Consider the following 24,361-nt stretch of genomic DNA (forward strand, 5'->3'; position numbering starts at 1 on the left):
CTGGTCTGATGGAGGAGGCAGAAGCACAGGCAAAGAGTTTCTGAGAAAGCGTCACACACAAGATAGATTTTCTTCTAGACGGGAAAAGCAAAGCAAATCTTTAAGATTGGGTTTTCCTCACTTTTGCTGCTTATGACTCAGGTTTTACATAGTTTTGCTGTTTCACCCAATAGGGGTGTGTGTGTGTGTGTGTGTGTGTGTGTGTGTGTGTGTGTGTATGTGTGTGTAGGGATCCACCAACCCGTTCTGTCAGCAGTTTCGTTCATACCTGCTTTTCAGGAAGGATGTACCTCCCTCCCCACCCCCCCTTTTCTTCTCCAAGACAGGGTCTCGCTCTGTACCCCAGGCTGGAATGCAGTGGAAAATCTCGGCTCACCGTAACCTCTGCCTCCCAGGTTCAAATGATTCCAGTGCCTCAGCCACTCAAGTAGCTGGGATTACAGGCACCTGCCACCATGCCCGGCTAATTTTTGTATTTTTAGTAGAGATGGGGTTTTGCCATGTTGGCCAGGCTGGTCTTGAATGCCTGACCTCAAGTGATCTGCTGGTCTGGGCTTCCCAAAGTGCTGAGATTACAGGTGTGGGCTACCACGCCCAGCCTCCCACCCTTTTTGAACCACTTAGAAAGGCAAGAGACCCCTTAGAACTGAGAGCTGCTTAGAACTCCTATCCCACATGGGAATACCTTGAAAAGAGAAGCGTGAAATGAGGAGGGGTTAACATTTAGAAACCACCTTGTGTGTGCCTTCTGCGAGGTACACTAGATGAGGCAGTTTACATATGTTATCTTGTACAGTCTTCACAGCAACACTGTGATGGGGAGTGATGATCGTCCTCACTTTAGGGTTAAAAGAAACCGATGCTCAGACAGAGTGGCTGATCTGCTCAAGAAAGCAAGAGAGCATTGGAGTTAAAAACTCGGGTCTACCTGACCCCACTGTGGGTTCTTTCCACTATGCGGCTACTAGTTCTCAGGCCCGGCTGAGCATGAGAATCACCTGGGATCTTTTCAAAACACTGACGTCTGGACTTTTCCCCAGGCTAACCGAAGGAGGCTGTCTGGGGAAGGCACCCGGGTATCAGTATTTTTAAACAGACCCGTAGGTCACTGTAATGCACTGCTAGGGCTGAGGGCCACTGGTTAGAGCATGCTGACAGCAGAGGTTTAAGGGTCTGCTCTCCTGAAGGTGTCCCCATCCATGCCTGGTCAAGCTGGAACCTTGCTCACAGGAAGGTGAGACCCTCCTCCATCCTCGCCCCTGTGGGACTGGTGTGTCCGAAGCCATTGCACTGGACCTGGACCGAGACCTCTTGCTATCTTGCATCATAGGCTGCCTGTAAATCGGCAGCTGGCTTGTTTTCTTTTAGGCCCCAGTTGTAGTGACCTTTGACTGTCTGTTTATTTCAGGGAAATAATTCCATCCTGTGAAATCAATTCCCTGGGGGCTACAGAAGTACATTTGGAGAGACTTCTGTTAGTGGGGTGACCTGAAATGGCTTCTCAGAAGAGACGACAGCTGCTCATTTTCTCCCAGCCCCCTTCTCACTTTGCCCCCGACATTATTCTCTGAGTCTCAGATTTTGAAGTTCTCATTGTGATGTTTGTATTTGCACACACCTCTGCATAAGGTCTATTTGTTATTATTATACTAATAAAGATGATAAGAACAGCCAGTGTTTTTGGAGCATATGCTGGATGTTGGGCACAATATTGGGCATTTTCTGTATGCCATCTCATATCACTTTGCCTTTTCTTGGCAATGATGAGGGCAAATCTAAGTCTGAAATTGGACTTCTTATCCTTAGCAGAGGGCCAGTTGCAGTGTTGCTGTAAGTTTCTGGTCGTGTTGGAGGCCATGGTCTGTAGAGACTGCCATACTGGAAGCTGTAGACTTGGCTGAGATGAGGGTGGGTAGTTGGCTCATTGTGTGGACCGCTGTGAGAAGAGCAGAGAGTAGCCCAGCAGCCCCTAGTGTTCAGCCTGCCATGAGCCTCAGTCAAGGGAGTGGAGAACACTGGTTAATTGGATGCTTTGGTTAAGTGGAAATACTAATAAGTTATAATAGAGTGCTCTAAATATATATTTTTTCCAGACAATTGAAGCTCACCCATTTAAGAGCCAATCCTCTTAAACATTGCAGGCATTTCTTTAGGAAATCTTTCTCATCGGGATGTACACTTTCTTGGCTTCTTAAAACAAAGCTCCTTGAAGGTAATTAAAACCTTTTCTTGATGAGTTTGAGATTCTCCTCGATGGTCCTCTGTACTGTGTTTTGGAGTTCTCATGTCTACTATTTATAGTTTGTATCTGTCATCTCCCTCATTAACTTTCATTCCTCTTTGTGACCTTTTTAAAAAATAAAATTCTTCTTTTCCCTTAGCGAAAATAGTGCATGCTCAATACTGAAAACTCACCAGATACAGAAAAGTTAAAGATTAAGGGGAAAGTGAGTTGTCATGTCTTGCTTCTGTCAGTGAGGCTGTGTCTCTCAGCTTTCTAATACCATTTTTTCCAGCTTCCCTACAGATTTTCTGTGGCTAAGCTTTCCTTGTAATTGTGTTAGTGGGAAAGCTGTGGGTGACCATCTGCAGGGGCTCTGTGCATGGAATCCATGGCATTTCTTTGAGTGGTGTTTCTAAGGGCTTATTTCCCTTCCCCAAAGTCTTCAGGGCTGAATAGCACTCCAGGCATGAAGTTGTGTTTTCTGGGTAACAGGATGAACTGCCTTGGGGTAAATAGGGCTGGTTGGGGTCACTCAGTTAGGATGTGGCTGAACTGGGTCTCTTGACTCAAGGTCAAGTGCATTTCCTATTTTGCTACCTCTTACTTGTGTTTTACACTACAGGTTAAGGGATAGTGGTTTTGGCATAAAGAAGCTATTGCTATATTTGGATAATTAAAACCAGGAAAAACCTACCTTTATCTCAATCATCTATGTTGCTCAGGTGACAGATTTTTAGACTTCTTTTTTGAGGGAGTAAGAAGTAGAATTTAGTCCCCTCGTTAGCATGCGAGACCCAGTCTCTGTTGGAACATCGGTCTTAGATTAATACTGAGATGGACTCAGAAACACACTTGAAAGCAAACTTGCATTATTATCCTTACATAGCTTACATTTTATGACCTGCTTAAAGATGCAAGGAGCATAAATCTTGGGAAGGACGGTCTTATTTACTTGTTCGTCTTTTCCACAGATGGGATGCTCACATTAGAGCCGGGCTGGCTTCAGATGTCTGCTCCAGGATATTTTAGCTGAACTGTATGAGTCCATTAAACAAATGTAAAAGTTTTTGGGAAAGAAGAGCAGTGCCTCAAACCAAATGTTTTACATGGAGAACATCTGGGGAATATTGGTATTTGTGTGTACAGTACATCAGAAAGCAGCTTGGCGGGGTTCCGCAGGGATGTTTCTGGCCTGTGGTTGCTGGATTTGACAGTTTTGTTGTAAGGGAATGGTTCTTATAAAGTATTGCCATCAAAGCAACGCGTGATCCAGGAAGGAGTGTCCTTGCTTAGCCGCACATTCAAATTGTTCTGATTAGCTCTCCGACCAGACCTTCCATGACATTTGAGCAATCTGCTATCTGAGCTCGTTTCCCCGCCAAGGCTTTCCACTCCAGAGAAAGGAAGCATCACAATGCCAGGGCTAAGAGTGTTTTCTTCCTTAGCACACATTTCCATAGATTTGACAAATGTGGAAACAGGTGTGGTCCAGTGGAAGCAGCATTGGCCATCGGATCTAAGTACCTGGGTTGAAACTTGGGTGGGGCCTTCATGACCTGTGGAAACTTGGGGAGTTCTTTTTGGTTTCTGTTTTCCTCTCCTGCAAAATTTCTAGCCTGTCTTATGGGGTGGTGGTGGGGGGAATAAAACAAAGTGGTATGACATCGTATCTACGGTGGGAGGTCATTCATGCAACATGGCATTGCCTCCATGGATCTGTGGTCTTAGCCACAAGTACAGAGGCAACTTGGACCAGAGTGGAATCTGGGTAGATTGGTCGACTTCAGCAACTTGTAGATATTGGGCCAGGTTGGTGGTATTGGGTGGATGTGTAAGAAAGGAATAATTATACAAATTAAGACTTATGATAGTCATCGTTTTTGTTAAAATTAAGCTCAACAAATATTTATTGGAATTCTACTACTATAGAGCCAGATCCTTTCCTAGATATTGAGGACACAGAGGGGAACACGGCAGTTCCTGGCTTGCAGTCTCTGCTTGCTATGTCTGGGGCATTGACAATCAATGACCTTCCCTTTTGTTAGACTATATACTGACTGTCATTATGTAGCATGGACAGTGACAGGTAAATATTTTGTAGGTGTGATTATTCTTTGGCAGAGAATGTGGCTGCACTTCCTGCACCTTTGTGCAAAGTAGGTCAGTGTTATCCTTAATGAAACCCTGCCCCGAAATGGGACAAAGCTCCACAATAATTTAATATTGCATTTTATAGTGTTTGAGGAAGTTATTATAAAAATGACATCTACGTGGGTCCTGAAGACTGCATTTCAACTAGCACCGGTCAAGTGAAATAGGCCCACTTTATGGAGGAGATGACTGAGTGTAAGGCACACAGTATGAGAAAGAGGCAGCAGCGACAATGCCTTGGCTCTTTCTGGAAACAGGAAAATGAATAGCTGAGCAAAGTGAGACTCGGTTTTCTGGTTTGAATTGATTCTTATTTAGGAGCGTGAGAAAGACAAAGGGATAGAAATGAGGGAGCCATGCATGGAATGACTTCTCAGGAGGCCCTATCTCTGCGTATACACATCAAGTGCTGGTGGGCTCCCAAAAGAGCACTTTGCTGGGACGGTTCTTGAAACCTTAGAAAGAGCATCTCCAGGGCCAGCTCGAGAGTCGTATGCCTGCCTGTTGGCATGGGAGAGGGTGAAGTATCTTGGTCTCTTTCGAAACGCATCTGGGAGGTAGGGATAGTCCTCACAGTGAAGTCAGCGTGTTCCTACCAAAAGGAGGGTGAATAGGGGCTGGGTGGGGAGGACCCCCTGTGGCTACTGGCCTCTCCCATTGGATGGTAGGCAACTTGAAGGGTAGGTCTAGGTCATGTTCTCTAGGACTGGATCAATGCCTTATCCAGAACAGAGTTTCCAAAATTGCTTGCTGTGGGGTTGACTCATTCCCACATCGTTTTAGGGACATGCCTCCCAGCCCCTCCCATACAATTCTGCCTTTTGCCCACCTGGTCCCACAGAAAGCAGCAGGAACACTGATTGATAGGTGTGCTTTTGAAGATGGAAGTGGTTTAAATATTAGCTAACAAAAGGACTTCAGGTGGAGACAAGACAGTGTGGCCTTGATGGGGCCTTCATGTCCAGAGGTTCTGATTCAGCTCATATTTATGTAACACCAGAGGGGCTGGGGATGATAGTAATGTGCCAGGCACTGTGCTGATTACTTTGTCAGTGTGCTTCAGAGGTTAAGAGTATGGTCTTTTGGCGTATGGAGACCCAGATCTCCTATTTATTTATGTGCCTTAGGGCATGTTACTTAACTTCCCTCAGACTCAGGTTATATTCATTGAGAAGGCAGAAATAATAATGTTTTTGTGAGAATTTAATGAGTGAGAGGTTGAGAGGCTTAACAGAAAGGTACTGAGGGCCTGGCACATAGTGAGGGCTTGATAACTGGTAATAATTATGATTGCTAGCTGTGATTGTGAATCACCCCCAACCCCTCTGGAGTGGGCACTGTTATTATCTCCATTTGGAAGATGAGGACGTTCAGGCTCAGTGATTTTGGGACAAGAAGGGATTCCACATTTGAAAGGTGAGCAAGTAAAAGAAGGCTCAGGGGCAGGTGGCTGGGGTTTAGGTTGACCGGAATGATCAGATGTCCCACCATGGTTTTCTGTTTGTCAAGGGTCCTTCTTAATACTTGGGCTCCAGCTTTTTTGTATATACTATATATTCGGTGCATGCTCGGTACGGGAGATGCCATGGTGCATAAAACACAAATGGTTTTTGTGCGAATGAAGCTTATGAGCAATGGTGACCGAGGTTATAAAAGGGGACCCATATCTACAAAGGGGTCATTGCAGGGGATGGGCCATGTCTGCAGCAGATGGATGCAGAGGAGTTGGTCAACTGAAAATGTTAATGGCAAGGACAGGGTGTGGAGGATCCTGGCAAAGAAAATGGCAGGTGCATGTCTAGGGGCATGAGCACACTTCCCAACCCAGGGCACAACTTGGGTCTCTGAGATGACCACAGACCCCTGCCCCAACCTCCTGGAGGGTAGGAACTGAGAGTTGAGTACTAGGCGAAGCTCATCCCCATGATGGGACGGCAAGAAATGATCGTCTGGGGTGGAGCACACTCCTCTGAGCTCAGCCTGCGGTTTCTTGGGGCTGTGCATTTGCAATGAGCAAGAGCATCCCAGCAGGCAGGCTTGTGGAGCACTAATGAGGGAGATGACAGGCCTCCCGACGGATCTTGCAATGGGCTGGGGAGCAGGGACCAGCCTGTTAACTCTAGGAATAATGGACAATGAGAGCTTCTCTTGGAAGAAAAAGATGCTTGTGAGGAGATAATGAGAGAGGCCTCAGGGGCTCCTGAGTGCTCTCCAGAGGCTTTGGGGGACAGACTGCAGCCTGCACCGTTGCTCCCACCCTATCCAATAGGTCTTTTACATCCTGATTGCTATAAATCACTTTTCTATACAGAAGAGATTCTGTCTGGATAAAAATAACTTCTGCAGAATCTTCTCTTTCACGTTTTTATAAAACCATTCATGATTAAAATATGAAATAAGATAGAAAATCATGCCTCTTTTTTGCTTGTTATATTTTACCATATTAAGAAATGAAGAAAAGTTTTTTTGGTTCTGCTCACCTGGATCAGCTAAACTCAACTGACTAATTTCCTTTCCCTTTGGAAAACTAATTTTGCTTCTTAGGTCTCTGTGTTCCTAGCTCATTGTCCCCAAGGTTAGTGATTCAGTAGTGGCCTGAAGTTATTTAAAAGCAATGTTTGCAATGAATTAAGAAATAATGGGATGAAAACTTCCCAAGTATGCGTCTTCATGGATGATATTAAATCAGTCTTCAGAAATTGGAGGAAGGTTTGGATAGAATTGAACTGGAAACAGCGTCTCTGGAATAGCTATGTGAAGACAGACGATAGTTGGAGGTGAAATGCACCACACTGCAACACAAGTCATGATTTGTCAGCACCCTGAAGAGTATCTGCCACTCCCATCTGGGTTTATTAATGATGCAACAGTTCTGGGGACTTGGCTGTGACTGGGGCCAGCCTCCCATGTAAATGTTGAATTTTTTTTGTGGCAGTTTCAGCCCTGCTGCTCACTGTGGCTTAGTATGTGGTTAGGAAGGACCCCTTGCTCAGAGTGTTTATCCCTCCTGGAGTGAGAATCAGGACTCTCTTGTTGCAGTTATGCTACCGATAACTTCATGAACTTGGGGTCTCTATGTACTTTAACCTCCCTGGGACTCAGTTTCCTCATCTATAACATGAGGAGATTGGCGTAGAACATTCTAAGTCCTTACAGCTCTAACATCCACTGATGATAACAGTGCTCATTTTGGCTTCTGCCATAGGTACTATTTGCCTTCTCTGCCATCCATCATATACACAATCTGCCATGTTGCCACAGCAACCTTGTGAGGTTGGTACCATCATCATCCTCATTTGCAGGTGAGGAAACTGAGCCAGTGGCGTAATCATCGGAGTCCCTCTGCTTATAGGAGTCGCCTGGGCTGAGTTGGTGTGACTGACGACAAGCCCAAGGTGCAGATGCTGGATTTCTTAGCAGTACTGGCTTGGGTTCTTCTGGGTTTGGAGGTTGATAAATAAAAGTTGCAGAACCTTAAGCTTATCCAAGCCTTGTTATAAACAGTGTCAGAGTGATCAGATGCTACCGGTTGAGGCTGTCCAAGTTGTAAGCAACCTCAGCCCTCTGGCCCAGCCCTTTCCCTCCCTCCCCAGGGCAATTGTAACCTGGAAGAAAAACAGTTGCACTTTAGAATTCTGATTTGGTGTTGCATTTGGCTTCAGAGACATGAAAGTCCAAAAATAAACAGCTGCTTGGCAACTCCAGTCTCAGCTAAACAGCCTGGCATTTTCAGTCTTTCTTTGAATCTGATATTGCCTGTGTTAGCGTCTCTTGTGTTACCAGAGGCTTTCTCATGCTCTGGGTTGTGTGTGTAGACTGTGAAGTAACCCATCCGCACCCAGTTTCCCTGGCCTCACTTCATCCACAGGCCCGTCTTGGGCTGGGACTAGGGAGATACCCGTTGGAAGCAAACTTTCCATTTACCAGGGGTGAATTAATTCAAGTCACCGAGCCCCCTCAAGGAAGCCTGTGTTTAATTCCCCTCTGTATAAATGGAAGTTTCATTAATTTTCATCAGTCATCTAGTGTGTAATATAACTGCTTCCTGTTTAAGCTACAGAATAATAGATGTCGTCAGGGCCACATTTACCCTGCTTTAAGGTGACTGCCCTCAAACCTCAGAGTGCAGCACAATCACCTGGGAGGTTGTAAAGAATGCTGATACCAGGTCTGCCCCTACCCTGGACACCGCCACCTTCATTCACTAGTTCTGGGGTGGGCCCAGGTATCTGCATTTTAGCAATGTTTCCCCTTTCCCCCTAACCAGGGGATCGGAGGCAGGTGATCTGCTCACCACCCTTGGACAGATAGTGCTCTGGAGTCTCTGACTGTCCTTTTCGGGCTAGTTGGCGGCTCACTTTTGGCATGCCCACCCAGCACGAACTTTCCGGTGGCCTTTCTGCTATTTCTTTGGTTCTTGCCTGGTCAGCCACGGTTTGTATCTTACGTTTACAAACCTTGACAGGGAGTGTAAATCTGCCTACGATTTCTTAGTCACTAATTCCACTTCCCTTGTGGCATCACCACTTGCAATAATGACATTCTTAGCTCAGTCTTTGAAGGGGAGAGGTGTAGGGCTGAGTCTTAGAGACCAAGGAATGACTGTCCCTGTAGATAAAATTGTCCCGGCCCTCTGAGGCCCTCCTGAGCTGGCCCAGGCCCATTCAAGCACCAATCTGCTTTGTTGTTTATGTTCTGAAAATAGAATGCATTTTTCATGGCAGGAGAGAAATCGATATCATCACAGGAATCCTCATCTCTTTAATGGAGAATTTTGAGAAATAGAGGTTTGAGAACCAAGTTACAGAGGATTAAATTTTCAGAACCTCTGATAAGATTAAAGGGCTGATGGGGGCTAGTGAGGGGATGCCACTCTTTGAAGGAAAAGCTCCTAGCTACACATGCCGCGCTCCCTGACTTCAGTGCCTCGCCTCAGAGCCTGCTGATACAACTCTTGGCTTCCAATCCATTTCCTTCTGAAATACATTCATGTAGGACATGAACCAACAGGCCAAAGAGGAAGGGAAGAAGAGGCCCATGGGCCCCAGGCAGAGCTGGCTTGGTTCCCATGGGGCCCGTTGCATCATGGCAACTTGCTGGGGTGTTGTTCTGAGTTGGCCAGGCCCCTCCATAAAGAGCCGGGGGTCATTTAATTAGGGGCTTTGTTTGCAAGATGGGTGACATCACCGTGGTGACTGTCGTTGGGCAGAGCCTTTCTGAGTGAAAGCCACTTGGTGATCCTGGGAGCTTTGGACCGGTGTGGCCTCGGTGGGGCTGTGCCCTGCCCCGCACTCTGTCTATCTCCCAGGCAGGAGCAGGAGCCCTTTACCCTAGCTTCCAGCTGGGCTTGGCTGCCCGCTCCTGCTGCAGGTGGCCTTTGGGCTCCTAGGTAAGAAGAGATCCCCTGTGCTGCCTCTGACTTCGTGCCCTGCAGCTCCTGTGGAACGTGCCTGGGTATGAGATCACACCTTGTGAATGGCAGGGAAGTTGCCAGCTCGTGTTGCTGGGATTAGGATGCAAACTTGTTCTCACTAAGTGATGCTAATGCCGTATTTATGACTGTGTTTCTTCCCTGCTGCTCAGCCCTCCAGTCCCTCCTTTTGGGACCTCACATATGACCCTGTAAAACTTCAGCTGCTTGGAGGGGGGTCCATCTCACTAGGCTTTAGGGACCCTTTCCGATCCTACAGGAGATTCTGTTCCCTGTGTTGTTTTCTATTCATCCCAACTTTATTCATAGCCTTAAAAGTCAGCAGCCTCTGGGCTCAAATTCTAGCTCCACTTTTTTTTTTTTAAACAAACTATGTAACTTTGGGAAATATTTATCTTTCCTGGCTTCAATGTTCTCATCTGCAAAATGGGATTGTAGGAAGGCTTAAATGAGAAGGTCCACTGGCACGTGGTTAACACCTAAGAAATAGTAGTTATTGTTATTATTAAGAATATTGCCATTGATTAAAAAATATTGAGACATCAGGGTCAAAGACAAAGCACTAAGACCTGGCTTAGTGTGGTCCCTGGGGCTGGCATCACCTGGGACCTTGCTGGAAATGCAGAATCCCAGGCTGGATCCCCAGACCTATGGATTCAGAATCTGCACTTTTAAAAGATGCACAGGTGACTCCTGTTTGAGAGGCATTTCAAGAATACTCCTTGAAGGCCAGCTTATATCAATGAATGAGCACGCAGGGAGATGGTTGCAAAAGGAGGAGGGCAGGGATTCTCTTGGTTAGAGCCTCGACAACATACAACCTGCCCAGACTCTCTGCCACGCTCCCAGCTGGTCCTACACTACATAGGCATCCTCTCGATAAGACAGCAGGACATATCTGGGGCCGGCCAGATATTAATTTTAACCTGCTTTTGCCACTGTGCAAATGTGGGGAGGGGGAGGATATGTGTAGGGGTGCAGGGGAGCTGAGAGACCTATGATATGATTTGCTGTGGGCTCATTACCCCTTAAATGTGGTTTATTATCACTGCCATTCAGTGGTTACTGTGTGCTGGGGCCTTTACTTACCTAGTTTCCACTCCTCACAACAACCCCAAGAAACAGGATTTTCTAACCCCATTTTACAGGTGAGGAAACTGTGACCTGGGAAGTTTGGGCTTGCCTGAGGTTACCCAGCCGATGACAGTCTGAGCATTTACTCTTCCACTCTGCATCCCCCAGCCCTTCCTAGGTCACCAAGCTCTGAACACCCACAGCAGCGAATGTGGGAGAGGATGCCCAGCAGGCCGCAGAGCAGGTGGTTTTTGGTGATTATTCAGAAAAGGAAAAGCCTCCATCCCTCAAGAGGAGGCTGTGCCTGTTGCATGTAACAGAACTATCTGGGCTGAGTTTGCTTCTGAAACAGACAAGCACTACAGGGCAGGATTCACAGGTTCTCCACCAAACCTGCTGCTGCAGAAGGTTTCAACATTAAACCTTACTTAAAAGCAGACCGTTTTATAAGGCACACAGTGCTGTCTAGACTTGGGAACATTTATGAACGTGGCTATACTGTGAGTCGGGCTCAAACACCTGAGTTCCCTCCTCCTTGCAGGCTCTCTGACTTGTGCAGGAACAAATGGGATTTTGGGGGGTGGAGGGTGTGTGATTTCAGACGTTTGGTAATCTCTTCCTACTGGGCCCCTTCCTTACCTCTGTGTTTCTTTGTAGATGTGAGAACTGAGGAAAACTGGAGAGGAGTTTTCCTCTGCAATGCCGGGCATGTCTGTGCATTTCTTTGGTAGCCCTGGCCATGAGGGTAATTATGTAATTACTGGTGTGAGTTTTGCTTATTGCCCGTACCCTCCCCACCCCACCTCCCACCTTGAGGGCTGGAGCAGTCGCGCTGGCTCCCTCCTGTGTAGCCTGGTACATGGTAGGTTTTCAAAAAGAACAAGTGGATGAACAGCCAAATTTCATATAGGCTGAAGTGTGAATATCTATCTTGAGGCTGACTTTTGATTTTAAGTAGGAACATATTTGTGCCCTGTTCAGCTGAATGGTCAAAGGAGACAGTGTGGGAGCAGGTGGAGAAATGGTCCTGGGATTGCTTTTTGGGTTCAAGGTGTTCATCCTCCTGCCTGATTTGGACTCAGGAGCCCTGCTGATAATGGTGTGTGACCAGCTGATCTGATCTTCCTGATTTCAGGTGAGGTTGTAATGTAAAGACCCAGGATGGAGATGCTCTTGTCCTTTATGTACTTTGGAAACATGTCCCTAAGACCTCCACTGACTGTCCCTTGGGGAGCCAGGAGAAATTCAAGTTTGCTCTGAAAAAGAAAGGAAGAAAGGAAGTTTGTACTTATAGAACACTCACTCTGGGTTAAAAAAGACTGACAATTATTGAGCAGTTACCCCCTGGCCCAGGCGTATTCTTGAGCACCTGACATGTAATCCTCACCAGGACCTCTGAGGCAGGTACTATTATTTCTCTACCAGATGAATGAGAAAACTGGTGCATAGAGAGGTTATGTAACTTGCCCAGGGTCACACAGCTAGAGAGTGGCTTTAGCCTGGACTTAAAGCCATGTTCCTAAGCATTATGTGATACTGTCTGTGCACTGGCTCAGTGTATCCTTCAACTTCCTCAAGCAGACACTTACAGGAGCTGCGTTTAGAGATTTTCTTTTTTTTTCTTAACAACCCTCAAACAATATGACAACCATTCTTAGCTCCCTGGGTCCTACAAGAACAGGCTGAATATGCAGCTAATAAAGCAGTTGGTGTGAGATGCTGCAGAGAAGATAAAATGGGAAGGGTATATAGAGAGGGAGGTGGCCATAAGGGTGGCCTTCTCAGCTAGAGGGGTCAGGAAGGGTCTCCCTAAGAGGGTGGTGTGAAGCTGAGGCTCGAATGAGAAAGGTGCAAAGATCCCCGGTGTGTAAAGCGTTCAGCATGCTGTCTGCTCCATATATTAAGTGGCTAATGAATGCTGGCTATGGTTATTAGTATCAGTATTGCTTTTTTGTTTTGTCATTAACTGGCTGTCAGAACCTTGGATGGGTCCGCCACCACAGATGAAAGTGATTTCTAGCATTTGTCTCCTCCTGGCTTCCTGTCACCCCTTTGAAATAGGGGAGCAGAATGCACCCTCTTACATTTTCAGTGGAAAATTCATTGTAGGAAAAGGGAAAATTTTTGTGGAGAGACAGCCACTATGCTTATTAACATTTATGGAACCCTTTTAGTTTCCTCAGTGCTGAGCAAGGCTTGATGAGAATGTGGGCACTTTCCTTTTCACACCCAGCTGAAAGCATCCCCTGGCGATTGCACCGTGGGACCCTCTGCCTCGCTGGACTGTTAGGGGGGAATCAGCAAGTGGGCTTATTTTCTTACCCTTTAGAATGTTGCTACCCTCCTCTGACCCTGCATGGTGAAGAATTTATGCCTATTGTAACTTGACAATAGAGCCTCCTTGAGGCCAAGTTCAGCTTGCTGCATAATCAAAGGGGTGGTTTCTACCCTTGACCATCTTTAGCTTATGGAGGAATGTAGGAGTGGTTCCAGCAGCCACCCACACCCTCCACAGCCTGTGTGTGTTCACTGTCTGCTTCCTCCCAGAACAAGGTGCCAGGATTACAGCCCTTCCTCAGATAAAATAAAGCCATCCAGTCATATCTTTACATTTGACGTAAGCGAAGGGAAGTTTTTCTTGCCATATAGTGAATGGGGCTGTCGTGAGGACTTGGGGTAGCTCTGAGTCTGGCTCTCTGCTGAAAAGGGGCCTTTAAGCTGGGAGGCTCATTCATCTCCATGCAGCCTCCTTCTATCCAGCCATGGGTCCACCCACGGTCGAAGGGAGGTGGAGCCTGCCCTGGGTTTACAGCAGGGCCTCCTGTGTTTTATATTTGTTTATCTATTTCTCTATTGCCTGTGTAGATAGATGTTAAAGAAATTCTGAATCTTCTTCCTATTATGCTTGTCTTGGCAGTATTATTTAACTGGGGTGGTTCCCACATTTTTTGCCCCAGTTCTGCTATCACTTCTCTGGTCTGAGCTTGCATCAGTTAATAACATCAACCCTCTCCTCCCTCTAGCTTCCCTCCTTTCCTCCTTTCCTTCATCTTTCGTTCCTTTTTTATCTACCTGCCTACCTGTCTAAACTAAATGTTTTCTTGGGTCTACCATATGCCAAGCATGGTGTTAAGGACTGGAGGTTAAAAAAAAGCAGTGAATAAGATCCTTACCAGTGTGGAGTCAAGTAAAGACACAAATGCTGATTTAATCACAACTGGGGTAAGGAGACTGCAAAGGAGAAATCCAGGGAGCTGCTAGTCAGACATAACCTGTCTTTTGGGAGGTCAGCACATAGCGAAAACAGTCATAACAGCTACCCAGTTCTTGTTGAGTCATAGACGGACTGACGTGTTTTAGAAATGTTTCCATTTGTAGTGCTTGGTGGAGAGCTGGTGCAAGTCAGAAGTAGCACGTGCTCCCAAAAGTGAATATATCCCTGCTGAGGCTGGCTGGGGTTGACTGTATGATAGGCAAGGTGTAGCCGTGGGTTGCTGATAACAAGGACTTTCTTTGCTCCAGATAACTCTATGCCTTTATAATCCAGAAGGATGGTTTAGCTGCCTTTCCCCTAGGAAAGTTTACCTGACCTCCACTGGTGAGAGTTGAGGTCACAAGAGGACCAGCCTGGAAGGGAGCTGGGCAGGCTTTCTGATCCGGCAGCACATCGATTGGTGGGCTTCTTTGTTACCCGTGGATACTCCTTCCTCAGGTAGTTTTTGGCCCCCTTAGAGCCAATCTGATTAAGTTACAAACCAGCTTGTTTATGAGCAAAGATGAATCCATTGGCACACGTGCTTTTCCTTATTAGGTTCCTGTTGTCATTCATTGCCTTTTTCTTGGTGTGTTTCTTTTGAGTAATTGCTCTGTGTGTTGGCCCTAGCAGGTCTCTGCAGTTTGGATTTGCAACTTTGGCACTGAGCTTTGGGAATTGACAGGGGTCGGGCAGGGAGATGAGCTGTCGCTCGCTTTGTTTTACCCTGATTTGTCTCCAGAAGAGCCCTCTAGTCATACCATGTGCTACTGAAGGTGCCTTGAGCAAGAGGAAGGATGTAGGAAGGAATTTGCTTCTGAGCCCTTGCGTAAACACAGCGTAGCCTGGAGTCTTAAAAACCAAGGCTTGAGGCAGAGCTGGCCTCAAGGTTGGCCAGGCAGTAATGATTTTTTATAGCCACTGCTGTGGCAGCTGCACAGTGGAGCTGAGTGGTCACCAATTTCACCTAACCATGTTTAATCATCAATACCCTGTAAACTGAACTTGCCTTTTTTCTTTTTTCAAAGCATCAGGGTTCCTCGAGTAAATGACTCTGGCCGTGTTAAGCAGCCTCTGCTTTATGAAAAAAACAAAAACAAAACAAAACAAGAACAAAAACAAAAACCACCATCACAAATCCCAGGCTGTTAAAACCTGATGTTTTCTGTTGCCGGGAGGAGTCTTTTTGCTATATACGAAAGACATGACGGGGGCTTTTCCAAGCTTTGTTTTGGTTATTGTCGGTTCTGCCAACAAGTAACATCTGTATTTATTTTCCAAACTCCCCCAATGGCTGATTTGCATCTGTTTAGTTCTCTGAATAACATTTCATTTCCTGACTTTATAGGTTGCTATAAAATCCATTCGTAAGGACAAAATTAAGGATGAACAAGACATGGTTCACATCAGACGAGAGATTGAGATCATGTCATCTCTCAACCATCCTCATATCATCAGTATTTATGAAGGTCAGTGATTTTTTTTTTTTCACCCCCGTATCAGTTACTGTTTCTCATACCATGGGGCCTGCCAAGACTTTGAGATAATTGCCCTTCTGGGCAGAAGCCAAGTATTTTTCCTCATGATGCAAAAATAGTCCGGTGTTATCTCTTACTTGGTTACCTTGAACACAACCAGGCACATGAATGCAGCTCATTTTGGTCATAAAACATCTCTGGCAGATGCCTTATTCTGTCTTCTTAATTCCTTGGCAGTTGCTAAGCAACCCACCTTACTGAAAGGCAGTCTGTGAGACAGCCCTGGTTTCTGAAAAATGACAGTTTGCTGGGTGACCAAATAACAGTGGATACGTTGTAAATGTCATTCTCCAAAGTCAGTTGCTTTGCTGTTGGTATGAAGTTATTCAAAGTTAGGTTCTTTGAGTTAGAAATTAACCCTGAGCAGGTCCAGTAAGCACCAAGAAAGAGGGTTGGTGCGGCAGATGCCTTATAAATGGATCCCAAATTGTGTTGGTGTTTGCCAAAGAGCAGAGTGGGGAAAAGCTTATACAAATGCTCAGGCTTCAGTTCAACTCTTTGGTCCTTCATGTAAGAAATGGAGAGAGTACACCGCCTACAGACTATCATTTATTTTTTAAGACCCTGTAAATAAATTATACAGCAGTATGTGTTTATTGTAGAAATGATTGAAATAGAAATGTTAAAATTAAAAAATAATTTCTGTTCTAACTCCCAATTTGATAAATAGCTTTCTTTCCATAGCTCTGTTTTTATCTATTTCTCTATATCTATTTGTGGGTTTTGTCCAGTTAGATCATGCTATTTAAACTATTTTTTAGCTTGATTATTTTTTCATTTGTTGTCTCATGCATCTTTTCTGTATCAGTGAATATTCCCCTGTAAAGACCTTTGAAAAGGTTTTGTAGCATTCTGTTTATGGACATACCATAATTTATTGAATCTAATTTCTTTTGCCAAACACTTAAGTTGTTCCAAATTTCTGGTTATTGTAAACAGGTCTTCACAACTCTCCTTGTGCATCATTTTGACATTCATTTCTGATTATTTTCTTATGAAAATTTCCCAATTTTGGTTTTACTGAGTCAGAGTGTTTCCCTAGAATATTTAAAAATATATGACTAAGTCAGAAAAATGAACTTATTGCCAGGTGCGGTGGCTTATGCCTGTGATCCTGGCACTTTGGGAGGCTGAGGCAGGCAGATGACTTGAGGTCAGGAATTTGAGACCAGCCTGGCCAACATGGTGAAACCTGTCTCTACTAAAAATGCAAAAAGTAGCTAGGTGTGGTGGCGTGTACCTGTAGTCCCAGCTACTCAGGAGGCTGAGGCACGGGAATCACTTGAGCTAGGGAGATGGAGGTGGCAGTGAGCTGAGACTGTGCCACTGCACTCCAGCCTGGGTAACAGAGTGAGACTCTGTTTTTTTTTTTTTTTAAAAAAAAAAAAAAAGGAAAAATGAACTTATTTTTAATTTCTGGTCTGATTGTAAAAAGTTATCAGGTAGGGCTAAAAGGAAACCAACCAGTGGTGCTCCTAAAGTTTTTCTGATAGTTTTCATTTTTCATCTGGTTCCCTGATCTTTTGTTGCCATTCTTTTTTTCTGTTGCTTCTATTTTTGCCTCTTATCTAGAAGTAAATGTTTGTAATATATTTCTTTTATCCTAGTCATTTGAAGGCTCATTTTTGGAGCCCTTGGTGGTAGGATTTTTAGGGGAAATTTTTATCCATTCCATCTTTTATTTATGCCACAAACACCTCTTACAGTGCTTCTCAAGCTCCCTAGGCCAGTGGCATCAGTGTCACTTGAGATTATTAGAAATGCAGATTCTCAGGCTTCACCCAGGACCTGCTGAATCTGAAACTCTCTGGGTGGGGCTCAGCAATCTGTGTTTTAACAAGTTTGAGAACCACTAGTCTACTGAGTGTCTACTTCTTGTCAAGCACTCCGTTCAATAATGTGATATGGACCACACACTCAAGAAACAACATGGATCCCACACTCAGGAAGCAATACAGATCAGACACAGTGGCTCACACCTGTAATCCCAGCACTTTGAGAGGCCAAGGCAGGAGGATCACTTGAGGTCAGGAGATTGAGACCAGCCTAGCCAACATGGTGAAACCCCATCTCTCCTAAAAATACAAAAATTACCTGAGTGTGGTGGCATGCGCCTGTAATCCCAGCTATTTGGAAGGCTGAGACAGGAGAATAGCTTGAACCTGGGACGCAGAGGTTGCAGTGAGCTGAGATTGTGCCATTGCATTCCAGCCTGGGTGACCAAGTGGGACTTTGTCAAAAAAAAAAAAAAAAAAAAAAAAAGCAATACAAGACAGTATGGAAAAAGTGCTATGTAGATGTAGTTTGTTCTCATGCTGCTATAAAGAACTGCCCAAGAGTGGGTAATTTATAAAGGAAAGAGAGTTAATTGACTCAGCAGTTCTGCAAGGCTGAGGAGGCCTCAGGAAACTTACAATCATGGTGGAAGGGGAAGCAAACATGTCCTTCTTCACATGGACGGAGGAAGGATAAGTGCCAAGCAAAAGGGGGAAAAGCCCTTTATAGAATCATCAGATCTTGTGAGAACTCACTCACTATCACGAGAAGAGCATGAGGGTAACTGCCCCCATGATTAAATTACCTCCCGCCGGGTCCCTCCCGCAACATGTAGGGATTATGGAAACTGCACTTCAAGATGAGATTTGGGTGGGGAGACAGCCAAACCATATCAGTAGACATGTAAGCAATATATTTTGGTACCATGTTCTGGAAGCTTAGGGGTTGGAAGTTTTCATGGAGATGTATGGCATCTGAGCTGGGCCTTGAAGGAATTTTTTGATGGGGGAAGAATTGGGGAAAATAGAATTCCAATCTGAATATACCTGGTGAATGAGGGGAATTTTTAGAAGTTAGAAGTGAGTAGAGACACAGACACAACGTGGAAATGAGTTTCGTTAAGCTCCATAGGCCATGGTGAAGGATTGACCTGTAGGGTGTGGACCCATATGGTCCTGTGGCCTGTGAACACTATTGTGATTTGGGATTTCTTGACCCAGAGTAGGAAGGCAAAGAGAGTGCATTCCCAGCATGAAGGTTCCGGGTTCTTTATTTGAGAGGCAGTGTGTGGTCGCTGGCATCCCACATGGGGAAACCTGACTTCTTTACCAGCACCATGCCCTCTATGGCCTTGGGAATCAGACAGGACTAATGGAGAACAGGAAACCATCCCTCTGCCAAAAGGAAGATCAGAGACAAATCTTAATGGAAGAATACTTAGTTACCAACATGCAGTTGGCCTCAGTAGAGCCCGGGCTGGAGGCTTTAAGGAGAAGAGAAGCCCCCAAAGCTCTTGCTTGTCACTTTAAAGATGCATAGCAGTGCGAATGGAAGTTCTTTAGGTTACTAGAAATAATTTCTATCCAGGCCTCAGGAGGGAGCCGGGGCTTCAGTTGGTGAAACCCTTAGGACAGGTTTTAGGGAGTTAGGGAAGACTTGAGGTCTTACATCAGGAGGTCTTCAGTTTCAGTCCCCAGTCCTCCACTGTGACCTAGGCACAACACTTGGGGTAAGATGGTAGGCTTCTCAGTGCCTCAGTAATCACATCTATAAAATGGGGATGACCATTCTAGCTCTGTCATGGGGTTTTCAATAGGATTAAATGGCATGATACATGTATCCGGTAAGCTCAAAAAAAGATAATTATTATGAGGACACTGTAATCATCACAAATAGTTCATAACGTGGGGTCCATTGACAAGGGTATTTCATGGATGAGCTGCAGGGATCTGTGAATCCCTTGGAATAGTATGTAACTATGTTGTCCAACACAAAAGCCACTAGCCACAGGTGGATATTTAAATGGAAAATAATTAAAGCAAAATAATTTAAAATTCAGTTCCCCAGTCACACTAGCCATGTTTCATGTGCTCAGTAGCCACAGGAGGCTAGTGGCAACCGTATGGGACAGCATAGCTACAGAACATTTTCATCCTCATAGAAAGTTCTGCTGGACAGTGCTGCTATATAATGTTTTATGTGTTGTATGCATGAGTTACTTTTTTCTGAGAGAGGGTATGTAGCTTTCATCACACTCTCAAAGGCATTCCTGACCTCAGGTAGGTTAATGAGAACCCAGTGCCTCCAAGTGTTTTGTGACCTGCAGGGTATCATGCAAATAAAAGGTGTTGTCTTTATCCAGAAAACTCCCGGGGTCTTACATGTGTCCTTTTTCTTTCTTTTAATTTCTTAGAGCTCTCCAGTTTCTGTTCTGTTCCCTTTCCCTTCTCCCACGCAAGTTCTGTTTCTCCCACATCCACTAAATAACTGTGGAGGAGGGCAGCTCCCCTCCCTTCCCTGGGGATTGGGAGCAGGAGATTGCCAAGGCTGTATTCCAGCTCCTACACCTCTCACTGGGAACCACAGTCCCAGGATCCCATGACTTTATCTGCTTTCTTGCCCAACAGGACCCAAAGATCCAGCTCTGAAAGTGAAGTTAGACATCCTGTCATCTGTAGAACTCTTCATAGTTTACAAACGTCTCCCACATCTGGTCTCATTTTATCCCCACAGCAAACCTGTGAAGTGGGCAGGCCAGGGATTCCCATTTTGCAGCTGTGGAAACTGAGACTCTAGAAGGTTTAATGACTTGCTGGGTGTGTTAGTTTGTTAGGGCTGTTATAAGAAAATACCATAGACTGGTGACTTAAGCAACAGAAATGTATTTTCTTACAATTCTGGAGGCTGGAAGTCGGAGATCAAAGTTAATTCTTTCTAAGGGTGGTGAGGGAAGGATCTGTTCCAGGCCTCCCTCCTTGACTTATAGATGGCTGACTTCTAACTATGTCTTCATACCTCTTCCCACCACATATGTCTGTGTGCAAATTTCCTCTTCTCATGAGAACACCAGTCATATTAGATTTGGGCCTGTGCTAAGGACCTCATTTTAACTTATCTCCGTAAAGACCCTGTCTCCAAATAGGGTCACATTCTGAAGTACTTGGTGTACTCAACGCCTGAGTTTTTGCGGGGATGCAGTTCAGCTCTTCATGCTGGGTGTCACGGCTACGTGGTGACCCTGACATATGGGTCTCCTGGTCCCCTTTGTTTTCTTGCTCTGCCTTGCCTCATCCCTGTATTTCTGATCCTGTGTCTTCTTTTGCTGGCTCTGCAGGCCACCTCAGCCTGGCCTTTTCCATTCTGCCCCTGCCTGCCCCTGCTGCAACCTGGGGGTGTGGTAGGGGCAAGAAGGGTGGCAACAGTGGTGGTGGGACCCGAGTTTGTGAGCCCATCTGCTGGTCTCCCTGCTACTCACAGAATGAGAGGGGAACCTTCTCTCCGGAAGCCGATTGGTTGACAGGCCAATCAAGAGCCTTAGCTTGGTGCGGAAATGCGTTAAGTTGCTTAGAAAGAAATGGATTCTAAGGCACCAAAGTGGCTATTCGGATACCAGCCAAAGGAGTAGAAGCTGTAAAAGAACTTGCCAATGTCTTCTTTAGCAAAGATCTTTATGATTAAAATAAAGAGCCAAATGTGCACACACATAGTGACAGCAGCACCAACAACATCTACAAAACAACAATAGCAACATGACAACGCAATGATGTGCCTAACCCTGTATGTTTAGAAAGTGTGGGTTTTAATGAAAGGGAGCCATCATCTTGAGCTGTACTCACCGGTGATATTGAAATACCAGTTCTAGAGAAAACGTGACTTATTCATTAACAAAAATGCTAATAAAGTGCTTACTATGTGCCAGGCCCTGTTCTAGGCACTAGGAATACAGGGGCCAACAAAACAAGCTCCTGTCCTTCTTGGAGCTGCCATTCAAGGAGAGGAGATGGAGAGTCAACAAAGTGAACAGACTAGGCGGTCCCTTTTGGACTGAGTCTTGAGCTGAAGGACTTTTGAGTAAGTAGTTATTGAGTGAAGACCTGAATGAAGCAGAGACTAAGCCCTTCAGAGTCCTGGGAATTCCATACAAAGGGAACAGCATGCGCAAATGCTCAGAGGAGAGAAGGCACTGGTATGGGTAGAACGGACAAAGGATCTGGGAGGTGTGCAGGGGTGAGGAGGAGGGTAACAGGAGAAGGTGGAGAAGGCTAGATCTGGACCACACTGGCCAGAGGAAGGACTGTGGGTTCTTTATAAGGAATGATGGGAAACTGCTAGAAAGGAGGAAGTAGCGTTTTTTGATTTACATTTTAAAATAATACTAAGGCCGGGCGTGGTGGCTCACGCCTGTAATCCCAGCACTCTGGGAGGTCATGTTGGTAGAGATGGGGTTTCATCATGTTGCCCAGGCTGATCTCGAACTCTTGAGCTCAAGTGAGGTATTTTTGGTGGATCCTCTGGCCTCACTTGAGCTCAAGAGTTTGAGACCAGCCTGGGCAATATGGTGAAACCCCATCTCTACCAAAAATACAAAAAATTAGCTGGATGTGGCGGCACATGCCTGTAGTCCCAGCTACTCAGGAGGTTAAGGTGGGAGAATAGCTTGAACCTGGGAGGCAGAGGTTTCAGTGAAGAGCCAAGTTTGTGCCACTGCACTCCAGCCTGGGTGACAGAGTGAGACCCCATCTCACAAAAACAAAATAAAATAGTACTAACAATAGCAAGGAGTTATTGAGTGTTTACCTTGGGCTAGGAGGTGTGCATGTACTATCTCGTTTAACCCTTATATCTGGGAAATATGAAAGGTTAAGATCCCTATTTTTTGGTAAGGAAAATTCAGCTTTAGAGGCAAAGTCCATTTTCTAAGGTTACCAATTAATAAGTGGTGGATCCGAGAGTTGAACCCAGGCAGCGACACTCAGAACTCGGTGCTCCTGATACTAACCAGGTCATTTGGTGGTCTGCAGAGACTCCTAATTGAAGGGAAGTATTATTCTAGACCCTGTGATATGGAGAATTCCCAGTCTTCATAGAGGTTGCAGTCTTACATATCTGACAGCATTAAATCCTAGCTTTGTAGGCATTTTAGAAAATACTTCTGCCAGCATCCAAGGAAGAAGGCTGGGGTTCACATCTGTTAAACTCATAGGTCAAGTGTTTTCTAAACTGCAGAACACCATGAAAATTTGATTTTTATATAATCACAATACCCACAGGCCCGTAAAATCTGTGACTTCACTGAAGCAACTCTGCTGCTCACCAAATCTCAAAAATAATTCCTTTCAAATGTATCTTTCTTGAACCAAACCCTGGGGTTAACTCTCCTATTGACCCATGGGTGAAGGTGATTAACCCTCAAATTTGTCAACTCTGTGTAAATACAAACATAACTGGCTTCTAATGCTAAGTAAATAAAAGAGGATAGATGTACGCTTTTCAGTGTGTGATACTGAGGGGAGCCTAATCAAGAGAAAAGAAAGAAATCTCTGGCACCATCTCAAAGAGGGACCCCTGTTTCCAGTCAAAGGAATTCCATTCTCTCAGCGGGGAGGTAATTGACAATATGGAAAAAACAGCTGAAAAGGAAGTACCCACTGGAGCTTTCAACTGGGTTGCCTAGGATGGAAGAGATAAAAACAGCTTTTGCCTGAGGTTCTGATTTCAGGACCGAAGTTCAAACATCAAAGGCATGCTGTCTCACCCCCACTTCCCCTTTGAAAGCCTAGGAGACCCGATCTGCAAAACCACTGAGAACAAACATCTTTAGCATCCCATCTGGTAACAGTCCGGTATATAAAATTGAAAAGGTGGGTGGAGGGGTGGGGGAGATTCGGCCTGTGACTTCCCTTTGACACCCTTGGTTTTGGTTTCTGGAAATCTCTCCTCTTGGCCATGCAAGATTGCATCTCTTTATGGGTTCTTTGCATTGTGATACGCTGGAACTGGCCAACCCTTTCATCACTTCAACTATTTTAGGTAAGGGTGATCCTGGCTTTCTGGGACAAAGTTGGAAGCCTCTTTGGCATTTGTTAACTGTGATCTCTCATCCATTGGAAGTGTTTCTCCAACTTGAAAAGAAACAAAAGAGACAAACGTGTCCTTTGATAAGCATTTGAATCTCATGCCCCCACCCTGTGAGCCTTAAGCATCCTGCCCACGAGAAGATAAGTTATAATAAGTCTGTATTCTCAAATATTCTCTAAATTCCCACCATGAAGACACTTTGGATGAGTGCACTATCAGTTAAAAGCTCCTCTCATCTTACTAGAGAAATTGCACTACAATATGCTTTTGCAAGCTACCTGTGCTCCCTGAGATTTGGATAGGTCTTTCTGGGAGGAGATATCACTCTTGGCGAAAATCACTGCTCTAAAAATCCAGAGAAGCAGAAGAGAAATCAAGAGACAGGGGCTGTGGAAAAGCCTGTATTCCTTATTGTACACGGCATTGCCCCCACCCCCCACTCTGACCCCCAGCTTGTGGCCAGGGGCAGTGGAGCTTGTGTAAGATGTTTCCGCAGAACCCAGCACAGGTCCTGGAATCAGAAAGTGTTGCTGCTCCATCCTGTGCCCCTGGAAAATCACCTCTTGAGAATGGCAGGAGCCTGGTAAACTGCTTAATAATGCGTTTGAGCAGCAGTTCTCAAAGGGCAGTCTCGGACTAGCTGGAGTCTGCCCCAGACCTGCTGAATTGGAAACGCTGAGGGTGGGTTCCAGCACCCAGAGTAATCATTAGCCCTCCAGGTGGCTCTGATGTACACCCAAATTTGACAACCCCACTGTGCTAGAAAAACCCCTCCATAGAAGGTTAGAAGCAAAACCTTCCAAATAATTGATTCTTGTTTCTTTAGAAACAAAAGC

The 24,361-nt window shown here is 45.3% G+C and overlaps 1 protein-coding gene across 1 annotated transcript in view; it reads left to right on the top strand.

Moving 5' to 3' along the window:
* Positions 1-24,361, top strand: part of NUAK1 (NUAK family kinase 1) — a 78,500-nt gene that overhangs the window by 18,465 nt on the left and 35,674 nt on the right. The window contains exon 2 of the mRNA XM_010367514.2: positions 15,482-15,602. Coding sequence (XP_010365816.1) covers positions 15,482-15,602 — 121 coding nt within the window. The remainder of the gene's footprint in view (positions 1-15,481; positions 15,603-24,361) is intronic.

Source organism: Rhinopithecus roxellana, chromosome 10 (assembly GCF_007565055.1).
Source record: "Rhinopithecus roxellana isolate Shanxi Qingling chromosome 10, ASM756505v1, whole genome shotgun sequence".
Lineage (NCBI taxonomy): Eukaryota > Metazoa > Chordata > Mammalia > Primates > Cercopithecidae > Rhinopithecus > Rhinopithecus roxellana.